The sequence below is a fragment of the Haemorhous mexicanus genome, chromosome 5, assembly GCF_027477595.1.
Source record: "Haemorhous mexicanus isolate bHaeMex1 chromosome 5, bHaeMex1.pri, whole genome shotgun sequence".
NCBI lineage: Eukaryota > Metazoa > Chordata > Aves > Passeriformes > Fringillidae > Haemorhous > Haemorhous mexicanus.
In genome coordinates, this window is record NC_082345.1 from 43,418,307 (window position 1) to 43,434,218 (window position 15,912).

Sequence of the window (15,912 nt, forward strand, 5' to 3'; positions counted from 1 at the left end):
AAAAGCATTGAAACTGTTTATAGTACACATAGTACCATAACCATGCAGTATTACACTCCTGCCATCTTTTGGCATTGACGAGTTTCAGCAGTTTTTGAGGAATGAGATAAGCTACAGGCACGTTCATGTCTAAGGCCCAGTGTTCTGAACATGCAGCTGTAACTACAGGTAATGAAAGAGCAGGAACACAGAAAGGTATGGCCCAAGACTAAAAACAAATGAAAGAAAGTAATTTTGATATCTCAGGTTAAAGATGAAATATATTGCTATCAAATATTTTCAAGAAGAGTTCTCTATTTTTACCTTGAAATACACATTTTTATTCCACAGTCTTTAGCTTTATGGTCACTTTGTTGGAAATGAAATGTCAACCAAGTAAACAGTTCACATTTTCAAAACAAGCACTTACCAGAATATGCTAAACCTGGCGATTTTGTAATAATACTTTTCTTTTTTACTTTCCCTAATAAATTACCCTGTACCATACAGCCTCCATTATTTTTTCTTCAAACACAACTTATTTTCTTACGTTGGATTTTACCAAATTCACATGCTCAAAGATATTATCCTTAAAATTTTTTACCAGGTCACACAGCAACATAAAAATGTTTTGTTACTATTGTGAAAATAGTAACGAAACTGTTGTCATCCTTGTACCATCCTATTATGTCAACAGCCTCTCTGAAAATCATTGAAGATGCAGGGCCAAATGTAGTTCTTGGCCAAGCTTAGAGCAATTCCACTGACTTTAAAAGGAATGCACCTGTCATGTGAGGTTACTTTTAAATAAAAGCTGCCTCAGGTTAATGGGAATTAAGCTGTCATCTATTCTGGATTTTCAAAAGGGACAATTTATCCTTTATCACTTGGCAAAAATGAATTTTCCAAAGTATTAATGAATTTTTGTCTCATCCGTGCTTTGAAGTTTCGATACCATTCTAAAAGCTTTTTTCTCCTTTGAATCTTTTCTTGTAAGCTCATTTTCTTTTCTTTCTCTAGAATAGCAGGAAGCTCTTTCCAGTTTTTAATAAAGATAAACGGAGCCCCCATGGTTTTTAATAATTGCAATGGAGCACTGTGGTAGACTGATGAATTTCCGCAATCACCCGGTGTCATTACATCTTCTATAACGGGCAGAGATCCATACGAACAAGCTTCATAAATTCTGTAACATTCTGTATTTATTCCCACTGGGCACAATGTCAAATCACTCTGCAGCAAGGCATCTTGGTAGTTCTTGAAACTTTCATTTGTTTCTTGAGGCTGCCACCTAGGAAAGTAAAAAGAGTGAAAATTAATATTTTCCTCACAGGCACTGCAATGAAAAAACAGAGATATGCTTTAATTTCTATTAGTTATAAAATGGAAAATGCTATTAGTGTAAAAATTTTATATTACACACACAGTCAATTAACTTCTACTTTTAGTCTTAACTGCTTTTAAAAGTCTTCTAAAAATTTATGGAAAATGTCACTGTTAAAAATAGATCATATTATGTGGCCCTTTCTGGAAATTATTAATACTTAAAAGTGTAAGAAACAAATTGAAATGCCACTCCAAATCTTATGCATGACTGGGATGATGCGTATGTCAATTTACTTCACAGCACAGTTCAGAAACAGACAAAAAGGGAGACACTCAATGGACTTTTTAATGACTTTTTTGGCCTCAAAAGAGGTTTGCTCTTCAAAAGCCAGGATGCAGAGCAATTGGTTTGACCTGAATTCATCTACTTGAAGTGCCTCAAGACGTCTGGGAGATAAGAGTTTACGTCATAGATACAATCCATCTCCTGAGACTCTTCATCAGGGCAGCTAAGGTCTACCTAAGCACCACTGTGCCTGCTATCCAACATTTTATAGGTGCTGCTTTTCAAAGTTAAGAAATACAATCAGAACCCTACTCCTGTTAGTCAAAAGACAGCTGTACAGATTAAATCCACTCCCATGTGGAACACAAAAAATATGGCTGTCTTCTTTCTTTTGCTAAAGACATTAAACTCCACAAAATACAAGACAAGTGTTTCTCCTCATAATCAAATATTTGTAAGAAAAAAACCAGATGGTCTTTGATAGTTATATACAGAGGAGACTTTTCTATACTACATTTAAAAATATGCCTCATGTAATATATAGCAGTTACGTTATGATGACCTAAACAAAAGAGTCTCTTCACTATTCCCTGACTTAACGACTAATTACCTTTATTTGTATTAGTTTTTAATACTCAAGACTAGTAATAATGAACCAGGCAAAAAACTCTGAATATTTTCATGAAGTAAATTAAAGTCTTACTGTTCTCTGGCTGCAATCCAGCAAAGTTTGTCAAGCCCATCCTGTTTTAGAATTTCGATCAGGGTTTCTCTAGAAGAATTCTTATAAATTGTTCCTAAGAAATTACACAGATATGATCTTGGATCATGTAGCATTGACCAGCTGGGTTCCACAACTGGAAAATTTCTGTAGCTGTAAAAACAATGCGTAAGTTAGACAACCATATCAAAGGAAAACATTTTGCAGCATTTCATTTTCAGTGCATCATATTTTACAACTAAAACCACCTAACTGTTGCCAATCCGCATCTCTACAGACAGACCCACAAGTAAAACCAATTCACATCCTGTCCTAAAAGTATGTCTTTATTCCCTTTACCCCCACCAGTCCAGAATACTTACATCTTCTTTCAACATCAGAAATACTAAATGTGCATCTTACAGAATGTCCTTGACTTACATGCTTTTCCAAAGAAGCTGTTCTGATGCAACCACAAGTTTTGACTAAAATGGCCAGTTTAATGGTAACTATGGAATGTAAGTCTCACCTACCTTAATCTCTAGATATGCTCCTCCACTGAAAATATCACTGGTAACCTCTCAAAGGAAAATCTCACTTTGATCTGAGTGAACTCAATAATCTAATCTTTTGGCTACTAAATAGCTTGTTGTACATTATTTGATGGAGCAGTCCTTTCCTCATTCTTCTCCTGAATGATGAATATTAATTCGCTTAGTTTCTAATAAGCATTTGTTCCTTCATGACAAATATTTTTGCATCATTCCACATCTTCATTTTCCCTCTTTACTTGGAAAATCCAGCAAATTTTCATGCCTTTAACCTGTTTTTTACAGCCGTTGTATGCAAGGGCTGGAAACCCCATTTTGATACCAAATTTACCTTCCTCCACCCAGCTTTGCACCCTAGTTTATTGTTCTAAGTGTTGCTGCTTTCTCTTAACTGTCACCTTAATCTCTGCATCTCAAAACTCAACTTCTTTCCACTTAGGAACTTCCAATACCATCAATTCTTTGACATCATCAATAATCCAAATTTAGCATATGTCAGAGACACTGTGAACAAGTTCAAACTGTATATAAAAAGCTCTATACAGTTTTCCAGCTTGTTGAGTAAATTGGATCAATACAGGATATTGAATTCAAATTCAACACAAGGTATGAAAATAATCTTGTATTCCTTTCAGCTTCTATTACCCTGGTAAGTAGATAGACCACTATCGACTCTGTTAATAAGAAGTAAAAATGCAACTAGCTGAACCAAACCTTTATTTACTTCACATAGTAAATATGTTCAAATAGTTTGAACACTTAAGTATAACAAAAATGGGTTTTTTTAAACAAGCAGTTAAGCCAGCTTACACTACTGTGATACTGGAGTATAACTACTCCAAATGAGGGAAGCCTTTTGAGCCATAATGAAGGTTAAAAAAAAGTACTTTCCTTTTCTGAATAAATAGTACCTGCATTACATAAGTATCTTCTGAATCTCCAGATCACTGGTATGTATTACATCAGCAGTTATGATAAATCTCAAGAGCAAATCTACTGAAGAAAGAATGAACAGAAAAGCTCAGGAGACACAGGTTCATTTTCCTAAAGTTTCCTAAATGCTAGTACCCTTTTCCTGTTATCATTTTTATTGCTAAATGCAACTTTCAGAGACTCCAATGCCTGATTTAGAAAATGACTGATAGGATCATGTTCTTCAATTTACTTATTAAAATTGTTTTGGGCAAAAGCAGTAAGAGTCATATTTTCCATACCTCATGCACAACAATTAATTAATCAACATCTGTCTATAGCACTTACGTAGCTACTCCTAAAGGCCACTGGAAAATATCTTCTTCATTTACGAACGCACAGTCATACGTAACAAAGAGCAGATTTACAAATCCCCCGTTTCGTTTCAGGTATGGCTGAATCCAGGCGTTGTTGCACTGCTCGTTCCCGAGCAGCACCACTGCCACGTGCTGGATTTTGCGGGTCTCCATCAGTGTCTGTGCGTAGTGCAGCCACTGCGTGGCGTAGGCGATCTTCGCCGGCTCCCTCCCGTTCAGCACCAGCACCACATGCTCCGCTTCCACCGAGAAGTAGCCGGGAACTACAGACGGGCCAGTGAGGAAGCTGAGAAAACCAAAATACAACATCAGACAAAGTAAGACTTTGTAAGACAAATTTTTGACCTCAGTCCTCTAGCTAGTCTTACTACACTGCACTCCAGAGATGATTTTTTCTTCAGGAAAGTAAATACAATATACTGCAAAATTAATGTGCAACTACAACCACTTCTGCTCTTAGGATGTACTGCTTAGCACAGGAGCAAAGCTGCTTTCATTTTTATTTAGGAAAAGGGTGATTGACTTAAATAAGGTATTTTGTCAATAAATCAGAACTCATACAATATTCAAACCTCAAAATGTGTGTAAATCAGCCACCTTTCAAAAAAGAGTGCACCTTGATGCTCACTACAGGTTAAACATTTTCTTAATTCCAGTGATAACCAATGAATGCTGTATTAGAACAAGAGAGAGGCCCTCCCAAAAACCTGAAGACTATACACAATCTGGTATCATTAAGAGTGACAGTTAGCTAGTCTTGCATAGTACTTTTCTCAGTATTTTGGTTAAGTTTCTTCTGAGTAGAATTGATAACACAAGAAACATCTATCTAAATGTAAACTTAGGTTGGCTGTATGACCCAGGTCAAACTTGAGGCTCTGATACAAGGTAGTAAGCACAAACATTTTAGTTATAAAATGGCATTTCTAGATCCTGAACGATGTATTTAACAGAAGAATTTCAGTCATGTAGCAAAATGTATGTGACAAAAGCCATTTATGAACTGCAATGAAACAAACCAGTATTTGCCAGCCCCTGCTCTTCAGTTACCTGGTGTGTTAACAGATATTGACTGAATGCACTTACACAGACTGGGAAAAAGTAGAAGGGGGAAAACAGTATTCTTTTTTAATATGAGTCAGTTAAGTGATAATTTTCTAGGTCTGCTGCATTACTAGTTTTTCAGCTACCAGCAAAACTTAATTTAGAGTGAGCATGAGTTTTAACTCATGAAGTGCTGAGACTGACAGCTAGTTTCAGTTCAAATAGACTTACTGAGGAAAAAAGCTCTCACAAGAAAAACTGTAAAAATTACTCCAGTGAAGTTATCTGAAGCAGACTGACCTTAGACAAGTGTATTTTAAACCTGAGTTAAGCTGACATGCTGCTGGCTTGGTGGAAGTGATGTATTTTGGAGACGAGATTCGTAAGACTTATGACTTGGAATAAAAACTTCTAACATTAAATGTTAAGTCAGATCAAGACTTAAATCTAAGGTTTAACAGAAAATGAGAACAGAATCACTGAGATACCTAAGAGAGAATACCTTGAGCTTTGGAATGACTCAAATAGAGACTAAATATGTACATGGTCCAGTGATCACCTTGCAAAGAGACTTGGGGAAAGAGTTTTTCCTGTAACACAGCACTTTGAGGGTAACAGCTTTACAGCAATAACAAGATGTACAGGTTAGGAAACAATGACCTGTGTGTAGGAATATATGTAGTTGAACAGCATAAAATTACAGTGGGGGAAAAAAGTAACACAGTGCAAGTCTCCTAAATGCATACTTTAATAATCAAAACACCATGCTAGGGTTGTGCTATTAACTTCCAATCAGAATGCAACGGGGATTGGGAAATGGAGGCGACACTACAGAAGCTGCAAAATTGAGGGAGTAGTCCTTATGACTAAATACGAGATTTGCTTTCTACAAAGTCCTTGTTTTTCCTTACTAGTGGTAGATAGTCATACAAAAAGATGCTATTTTAGACTGGGTCTTACAGTGCCCATTCTGAAGGTGTTGAGACAGCCATTCTGTAACAGGAACGATTAAATTTAACACTTGCAGTAAGAGAAATAATAATAAATACATACAGCATAAACATATCCCATATGCAAAAAAGTAATTACATAAAAATGAGAAAATCAAGAAAATAACTTGGGAAGGGGCAGTCCAAATCACAGGAAGTGACTCCCATCTACAAAAACAACTTGAGAGGACTCTGGAGAACAGTCAGTATTAATTCCCTCTCTGGAAGAGTCTATAATAAACAGTAAGATCACTGAATCTTATCAATAGTTAAGATCACTGATCACATATACAGATAAGCACTGCTGTGAATGAGTTAATCCCGTTTCACTAATCTGATGAAGATCTATGAGCATGTCAATAAGAACACAGATAAAGAGGATCCAATGGATCTAGTGGTTTTGGATTTTCAAAAAGCTTCACTACAGGCTTTTATTAAAACTAAATTGCCAGAAGCTATCCCAGGTGGAATCCTCTGATACACAGAAACCTCTCCTAGTTGACTGAGGCAAGGCAGCACTGAATGTTTATAAAATAGAGAGGGTGTGACTTGGAGGAAATAGAAATTTAGGAAAGCTTTTGCCAAATAAGAGGTAAGAAGTTTGGCACTCTGTGCTCTACAACACCTTTCTAGATGACAGGAGAGAAGGGTGTGAATTTTTTCAAGGCAAAGAAAGTGTTAAATCCTGCTCTCTTGCTTTTTGTATGAATGTGCCAAGATGGTACTAAAATCCACAGCGATGAAGTTCCTTCACCACTCCTGTTTTTAAATAAACGTCACTGCACTTTATGGAGAAGCTGATACTTTATGTATTTTTTTAGGCAACTTCTTTGATGAAAATATGTACCCATCAAAATCTATATTAGAGACGTGTATTCTCCATAATAAATATACAGAATGGGCTTACTCATGCAACTGTGTTCAAGTGGTATTTTGGCATTTTTGTGTCTTTAGATTTGGTATCTTTAAAAACATTCACCAGACATCTATTTTTTAACAATCATTAGACTTACCACAGAGAACTGCAGAACAGCACATATTCTCCAAATATGTCACCTCAGCTAGTTCCCTCTAGCCTCATCTAGTAATCAAAAGATAATTTACCTCAGCCAAGCAGTAAACAATTCTAGAAAATCTTATAACTAGTGAGAAGCCAAAATCACATAATTCTTCTCCACAACATGAACTAGTATTTCCAAATAGAGTAAAAAGTGGCTACTTCAGAAGCCTAGTTGTTAAAACAACAGTTATATTGCATATTTTCTATACTTTGCACAACAAGTTTCTGCCAGCCTCTCAAAAGTTAACGTTTGTTATGTTGGTACTAATCTTAAGCTTTGTATTTTTATAGGATCTAGCATCCAAGTTGAAACTACAATAGGGACTCAATTATCCCTGGCTCATCTAGACATAAGAAGATATTTAAATGCAGGCATAGAAGTCTTTCTTTGAGAGATGCATACCCTAAGGAAACATGTGAGGTTATTAATCATCTGAAAGAGGCACACTAGAAAGAAAATAACCATAATCAGTCAAGTGACAGACTAATTAAGTACAGCAAATTATTTTCATGTTATAAATGTGGAAAGCAAGAGCTTAAAGAAATTCTTATGTCAATACCAGGAAGATAACCTATCATGCCACAGTATCATGGATATCTATAGCTTCTAAGATTTTAACTCTGGAAACAACAAAGTCTTTTGCCACTAAAACTACACTGTAGGCACTGGTCCAATATTCAGAGAAAAGACTGTATCCTTTCTCTATATTTCTGAATTGAAAACTCTATTGCTCTTGTCAAGGAGACTACCAAGATGCAGAAGCATCATTCATAGTTGATTCTCTAAACTTGTAGGCTCATCTTTTACTTGAAGACAAGGAATATAGCTTTTTCTGTTAAAGAGTACATAAATTAATCTGTTTCTTCTGGAAAGACTCTATGGCCTGTACCATGTTTACTGTTAGATACTTTGATAATTCAAAATGATTTTAAAAAGTTTTGCGATCACTTAAAACCTCCTTTCAATTCACAATCACCATGTGTATTTCAAACACTACCTTCAAATATTTCAGCTAGAACCACATCTTGTGCAAGGAAAAAATGGCCTTCTGAAGCAACATGTTTCAGAAGCTAAGCTCACTTAACTGTGCAATTTATACCTTAAAAGAAAACTTTTTTAACAGGCAGGTTTTGGTGCAAGTGACTAAATGTTGCAGAAGACCTACTTCTGCAGTCTGGCTAAATGGCCAAAGAGACAAAAAATCCTTCAGATTTCACTGCATCTTCACAGAAAACATTACAATGGTATTAAATAGGGACTCAGAGAAAAGCTCTATATCATTCCCTAAATAATATAAAACATTTGACAACAGTCTTAAACCATGCATGATCATAGATCAAACACCACTGTTAAAGCAATAAGTGCTTTAAGCATAATTTTCCTTTCCATACAAAATGTTGGTTTGCAAATCAAGTAGCTAACCAGAAGCTAGGTCTCACAGGTAGCATTTATTATACACAAATTATGGTTGTGACACATTGCTATTTATGAACGAATGAGCCAAGTCCCTTTCCCCTGATTACAGTAGAAACCATAGAGCAGGAGGCATCTTCCTGCCTCACACATGCATGCTTGATCTCACCAACTATGAGCCCCCAGGCCCCAGCTCTTTATCCTGTTCTTGTATCCCGACCCTGCCACTGAGGTCTCTTGGCTGCTCTCTCAGCATTGGTAAGTTTTTTCATATATTTTTTAATAACACAAACCATCATAACCCAGATTAAATTGCTCCCTAGTTTTCTATTTTTAAACAGTGACATGTTTGGTCTAGAATTAGTTAGATTTATCAAGTATGTGTTTTAGTGTAAAAATTATAATTTTGAATGAGAAGCTGTGTGCATATTCCATAGTTATAAAAACATCACAAAATTAAAGTACTTGCAACTGTATTAAAATAAAAACTTTGAGATGGGCAAAATAATGCCTGAGCAGTGCATCATTTAGTTTACCTTTCCAATGCATTATTTGTTAAAGTTTACGCAATTGAAATCAACATCATGAACAATACCTGAAGTATGTTTTTCCTGCATTTTGGCTTCCTTCTCTCCACTGTGCAATCACATCAGCTGGCTCAAGGTGCCCTCCAAAAATATGTTGCCAAAGGTAAAGACCTACATAAATGAAGACATGATGGAGAATTTGAATGTACAGATCTTGCCTACTCTACGCTCCTAAAAAAAAATATTTCTGGAAAATGAAAAGCATCACAACACAAGAACTTGTGAAAAAAATGTCAGAGATTCTTGCATAATATGAATTAGAATTAGTTAAGATTAATTTTTCCCACACTGGCATTTAAAAAGATTCTTTGGCTGACAATATATCAGCAGATGAACACATACACTACTGCTTCTGTTAGCAGCTCTTTCCAGCACACAGACCACTAAAAATGAGCAAATATTAATTGGCACTTTAAGGACAAGCATACCTCCCTTAAGGTTTTGTGAAATGCACCAAGTTTTATGATGGCAATATACCAAGCAATATACCCATGTGCTCTACAACGCTACATGAAAGTTCAACTGTAAGCCTGGGATTTACAAGAAAGCCAAACTAAGAACAGTTATATGTCTTCAGCAGTAGTTAGAGGTTGAGAAGACCTTAGCTCCCAGCTTGTGTAGAGGGGAAACTCAGCATCTTCCACAAAAGAACTTCCAAGTTCATCAGTGGCAGTAGTACTACAGTACACTGCAATACAGAAAAGCTTTATTTCTCACGTTGTGAGGCTTTATTTCACAAAGGGTAAATGTGACAAAAATAAATAATCTGCTTAGGCAAGTAAGAGGCTTCTCCTTGTGCCATACTGTAAATTAGACTGGATTAAAAAAGTAACTGCGTTTCTTTGCCATTTGAGACATTTTCCTTGACAGATGCAGAAAACAGCCTAAAAAGGGAGTTCAACTACTCTTATATTGCTATGAATTTGAGTAACAGGTAACATTTCGTTAATACTCCTCATATTCAGATACACATATTATTGAATCATAGAAACAAATTTTAGTCATCAGGAAACACAGAAAAGTGCTATACCAGGAAGGTTAAATAACCAAGACATTGACTACATCTGCTTACCAATTGCTGCTTTGCCCCAAATCTGTACTCTAAGACTGGTTTGTTCTAGGTGGGACCTCGCATATTTTATCATTTTAAGATTAGCTTCATATCTCTGCTGAGAAGCAGCCAGCTCGTTTTTCTCATCTGCATCCCACGGATTCCACTCTTCATTTCCCAAGGCAACATGATCTGTGAAACCTAAAAGGGTGATTTACATTAAAAAAATAATTAAAAAGAACATCGAACTCTCAACTTGAGAAAAATTCATTAATTTTCTCAAATTCGTAATTTCACCCTGCACCTGACAGCCCTGGGTCGTGCACATCACCATCGTCACCACAACCATCACCACAACCACCACCGCCGCCGCCTCCCCAGCCGTGCCGCGCGGTGCCCGCCGAGGCCCAGCGGAACGGGCCGCAGCCAGCGCAGGCCCAGCGGGGAGCGATGAGGCGCCGGCCCCGCTCCCCCTCAGAGGCCGCCACCAGGCCCCGCCTGTCGGGCCGGCCCCGCACCAAACCCCCGGCCCGGACCCGCCGCTGCGCCGCCGGCCGCGGACAGGCCGGGCAGGGCGGCTCGGAGCGGCCCCGCCGCCGCGCTCACCTCGCGGGCCGCGGCGGTCCCGGTGCGAGCGAGGGGCGGCCGGGCGGCGCGGGCGCAGGAACACGCTGTAGGCCGCGTAGAGGGAGAAGAGGCCGTACGCGACGATCAGGGCGGAGCAGAGCCGCCTGCGAGCGCCCCGCATCCCGCCCGGCGCGGGCGGAAGGCCCGGCGGGCGGTGCCGGGAGGCGGCGGCGGCGAGAGCAGACTCCGCCCGCCGGCCTGGGCTGGGTCGCGGGGCGCCGGGCAGGCTCGGAGCCGCCGGGGCCATGGCCTGCCCGTGGCTGCAGCGCCCACGGGCGCTGCCGGCACAGCTGTGCGATGGCGGGTAACCAGGTTGTAAAGGGATAGATGAGCAGCACAATCAGGTTATGGGAATTTTATTATAATGGGCAAAGCTTGGATAGACCAGTTACTCACGTTCCATAGAGAGATAGAAAGACTATCCACGAGTTCTTCTTAAGGCTCTAGATGCTACAGCTCTGTAAAGCCTCTAGCAGCCTGTAGGCAAACACCATGACGCTAATTGTAGTCAAAAGCATAGTGCCCTTCACCTACACGAAGGAAAAAGAGTCTAGAACAGTAGAGATTGCAATTCACCTACCCAAAGGAGAAAGAGTCTAGAACAGTCGAGATTGTAATGCACTGCACAACCCTGCAGCCTCTTCTGGGTCTGAGTGGGTTTTTTCTTGATCAATTTTTTACCCTTATGAACATAAAACCTTGCTCTGACCCTGACCTAAAATTAACTCAATGGACCACTGCTTGTTTCCAAGTGAAATCTTAGAATGCCTTCTGAAACAGGCTTAGAGTTAGCCTACTGCCAGATCCTTACTCTGATTCGATTGCTTGTACACTTGCTGAACTATGAGTGTAGCCTGATGACGCACAGTGGCAGCAATCACAGAATGGTTGGGGTGGGAAGGGACCTTCAAGATCACTGAGTTCCAATCCCCCCTGCTGTGAGGAACAATACTGCTACTTCCCACCAGAGCAGGTTGCTCAAAGCCTTGGGTCGCTTCCAAGGATAGGACATTCACGACTTCTCTGTCTTACCACGCTCATAATGAACACTGCTCTGTGTCATGTCACTACTAGCCCTGGTAAAAAGGTTTATTCCCTCTTTCTTTTAAGCTGCTTTTATTTATTGAAACTATATGTTAAAACCTTACATATAATGCAAATAACAGTTGTCAATATTACAGGTAATCTGTTGCAAAATTGCAGGTTAATACACTTATTCCTGTTAGGCTTCATGGCCACTTTGCCTATAGTGATTTATAATTTTAGGAAAGAAGTGCCCCTCAAAAATGCTTTCAAAATTAAGACTGAGGTTTTCTTGCCTTTCTAGCTTAGTGCATCTGCAATGAAGTGGTGCAGCCATAAATTTTGGGAGACCAGCAACACGATATCTGTCATAGTCAATATTAAAATAAACTATTATCAGTTTTAACTGCAGTATGTTTTCTACACTATATCAGTAACTATATCTGTGTGCCGAGTTGCTAAAATTTAAGGAAAATGTTTGTATGAAAACTTTAAAACAGAATATGATAATGAAAGTGTGATAAACATAGAACCAAAGGGAAATAAGATGGTAATAGAAATTAATTACAAAGGGCAAAGAAGATTGAAAAATGTTAATAATTTGGAAACACAGGCTGCCTATTGCACACCATCAGTGCTTTGGATGATAGTTAGAAAGGTCTCCTTCCCACACAGAAGCAGTTTTATTTCTTATAAAAATGACAGAAGAGACTTGAAAAGGTCAAGAAGGATTAATCTAAGAAGAGTTTGAATTATAGACTGTCTCAAAAATAGTGTCTTAAAAGTCTACATTTGATTGTGAGCATTTCAATAAAAAATGAAAAAGTGAATGTGATTTGAAACAGTGATTATTGCTGAGCAGTCTTTCACCATACTGATGATAATGTAGTCTTATTTATAGCAGAGAAGAAAGGTATACTAATCAAAGTGAGGTAAACAGGCAATATCAATCAGTCTTAGAACAACTGTAGTAGATGGCAATGCCTGATCATTTGGAAAGAAATCCAAATCCAGAATTGAAAATGTGTGAGAAGGAAGAGCAGATACTTTCGAGCATAGCATCTTTATCATATATTTCCTACCCTTACCAACTCATTGTACATTTTGCAAGCTTCATTGGCTCATTTCATGGGCAAAACATGATGTAAAAAGCTCTACATAATGTAAAAAAAGATACTAATTTTATAAAAGATTGTATTTTCCAGCCAGTTCAGGACAGACTCAAATAAATGGTTTTCCTGTAATGCAAACTTAAATCACATAGAAGCAATTGGGAATCAAGAATATAATGTAAATAATGTACTAAGGGGGAGTGTGTGTATGTGTGAGGGGCTGGACTTAATGCCCACATGAATTAAGATCTTGGAGTAGAAGCTTTGTTTAGGCATTATGGGTGTAAAACTTAGAGAAACCTTAAATCAGAAAAGCACCTTAACCATGGTATTCCCTGAAATCCTGGAAAAACGTGCAGCAGATACCAAATTTAGGAAATGCCTGAATTTCATGCACAGTGCCCGTAGGGGCCTGCAAAGCCTAGCAAGTACTCCTTCCTAGCACTCTATAACAAATCTCTGATTTGTTGTAGAAGACCAGCAGCCAAGTGCTATGTCACAAGAAGGGAAGAGAGATCAAAAGGATCAGTGATGTCTCGGACCTGTGTCAAACAAAAGATCATTGTGTGTCTAGATGGCATTAAGAAGCAGACATGCCCTGCAGTGTAGGAGAGGGTGAAAAGTCCAACAGCCATGGCTAATGAGACTTGGAAAAATCCTAAACCCAGATCTGATAAATCAGGAGGCTTAGATTCCTTCTTAGCTCTGACAGCTTGCTGTAGGATCTTTTGGCAGATTATCTTGTCTCATGGGGCTCCAACTGACCCCTTGTAAAATGTACAAAACTGAGCTTATTGGGCTGTTGGGAATCCTCGCTGATATAAAATAATTGAAGTTTTCTTTGAATGAAAGTTACTCAATAAATTAAGCTTTACAAGTTCTTTTTATCGTAAATTAGGAGACAGTTTAAAAATTAATCATCAGGTTCAATAACAGTTTAGAGACAGGAAAAATAAACAAGAACACAGAGGTGTCAAGTACCTTCAACAAGTGTCTATTCTGTTCAAGAATTCATTACAACAAATGAAAATTAACCTGGAGTTTCAAAATTAAGACTGAGTGCTGCTGAAATCCTAAATCAAAATACATTCTGCTGTAGTTTGAGTAAGCAACTGAGAAAGGAAGGGTTTTTTCTTATGTAAAGTATTCTTTTTCTCTACATATTATGATAAAAGGAAAATTTCCTTGTTTTTACTACTCATGACTGCCTACAATGTACTACTCTTCAGTCTCTGTTTTTCCCAACAAAATTCTTGTAGAACTTCTTGTCTTATCTTGGTCCCTGTTTGTTGTCTATTGGGTTAGAATTGCAGATGTCACTGGGAAGTGTTAGAAAGCTGTATTGATCCACATGTGCAACAGGCAGATCTGAGCAAGGTTTTAAAGCAGAGTTAGGAATCAGAGAAAGCATCAGTTAGACATTTAACTGGAACAGGGAATGAAGACAGTTGTTGCCAGAATCCCTGCAGAAAAGTATTGAGTTTCAGTTACCGCTCTATTGGTCCTGTCCTCATTAATTAAGAAGTTTGCAGGGGTTTCTTCTGCCACCTGCACAGTGTTGTAGGCAGCCACTGTTAGAATTTGTCTACAAAAGCCTGAATCTCTTCTTAAGGCTGCACCATACAAAGCTGAATGAAAATGCGAAGTCTGCAGTGGACAATTAAAGCTGGGAAGAGGCTGGCGAGGCTGCAGATCACAGTGCCAGTTCCTAGCCTTTGGCAGAGGTGCTCTTGTCATGAGAGGTAACAGTCTATTAATCAAGCTAACAGCTTGATTAATAGAAGTGCTCTTTTCTACTGACTCAGGTTTGTAGGAGTGCACCCTGACATCATCCTTCAGGCAGAACAAGGCTCAGGTTGATTTCATTTTTACCTGAAACTAATTACAGTGGCTGAACTGTCCCTTCAACAGGATTTTGCTTGAGGCAGCAAGGTAAGGAACTTCTGATGGTGGTAAAAAATTAAAGGCAGTAAGCTCTTGTGTTTTGGTACAGATGGATCAATAAGACAGTGTCCACCTGTGGCCTTCTGTAAGGCCTAAGTTCATAGTTTAGGTGAGGACAGTCTTCCTGAAAAGGTAATACTGCAGGAGCATCAGAATAAAGTAATTTTTCTGCTCAATGAAGTCACAAAACCAACTGCCATTCTTAGTTCTATATCACTCTCACATTCAAGACATATCTATCTGAAGACATTTTTAGATATCTTTACTGGTAACTATTCCATTATATTCTATTCTGTCAAAGCATAAGGTCTCTCAGAACAGTGTCTCTTCCTGAGACACAAAAGAAAGGACTCCTAGGTGCTGTTTCCTAAACTGTTTCACCTCCTACACATTTTTTATCTGTGTCAGGACTGGCTTAGACCTTTCCAACAACCAAAATGGGTTTAACATAAGCCATGCCTAACATAAGCCATGCCTAGCCAACTATACCAAACTATTAACCATGCTCCCTCTTGTTCCCTGAACTGTCACATCTCCACTATTTTTCTAAGTTGGTATATTGTGAAGGAAGGCAGTAAAGTCTGCTCCTTTACCATTTCTTTGGATCTTCCCACCCAGATAAAAACTTTATGGTTCATTTGCTATTTCAATAGGTTAAATATAGCCTTTTAAAAGCCATTGTTTTCACAATCTTTTACAATCTCTTGTACAAATCTAAGACAGATAAATGTGTTAAACATTTATAAACCCAAAATTGTTACATTAGCCTTTTGCATAGATCTTCAATGTTTTCATATATATGATTTTATTGTGGATAGATGGGATTATAGTATCTCCTCATCCCATTCTTTCTGAGTAACCTACAGACATATTTTTATGTCACTGTCATCTAGCAGATTCAAAGGGAAATAATTTATTCTTACAGGAGGA

General features: G+C 38.3%; 1 protein-coding gene across 2 annotated transcripts; it reads right to left on the reverse strand.

The window, feature by feature from the left end:
* Positions 1-274: 274 nt before the first annotated feature.
* On the reverse strand, positions 275-11,068 carry RXYLT1 (ribitol xylosyltransferase 1). Of its 2 annotated transcripts, XM_059846997.1 has the most exons (6): positions 10,883-11,068; positions 10,298-10,477; positions 9,234-9,336; positions 4,103-4,417; positions 2,295-2,465; positions 275-1,270 (listed from the first exon to the last, which is right to left on the reverse strand). In XM_059846997.1, exons 1-6 carry the CDS (start codon positions 11,022-11,024, stop codon positions 853-855), a joined length of 1,329 nt encoding a protein of 442 aa, XP_059702980.1. In that variant the 5' UTR covers positions 11,025-11,068; the 3' UTR covers positions 275-852. The 2 variants fall into 2 exon arrangements, with proteins under 2 accessions (XP_059702980.1, XP_059702981.1); XM_059846998.1 differs by lacking the exons at positions 10,298-10,477; positions 10,883-11,068 and adding an exon at positions 7,178-7,245.
* Positions 11,069-15,912: the final 4,844 nt, after the last annotated feature.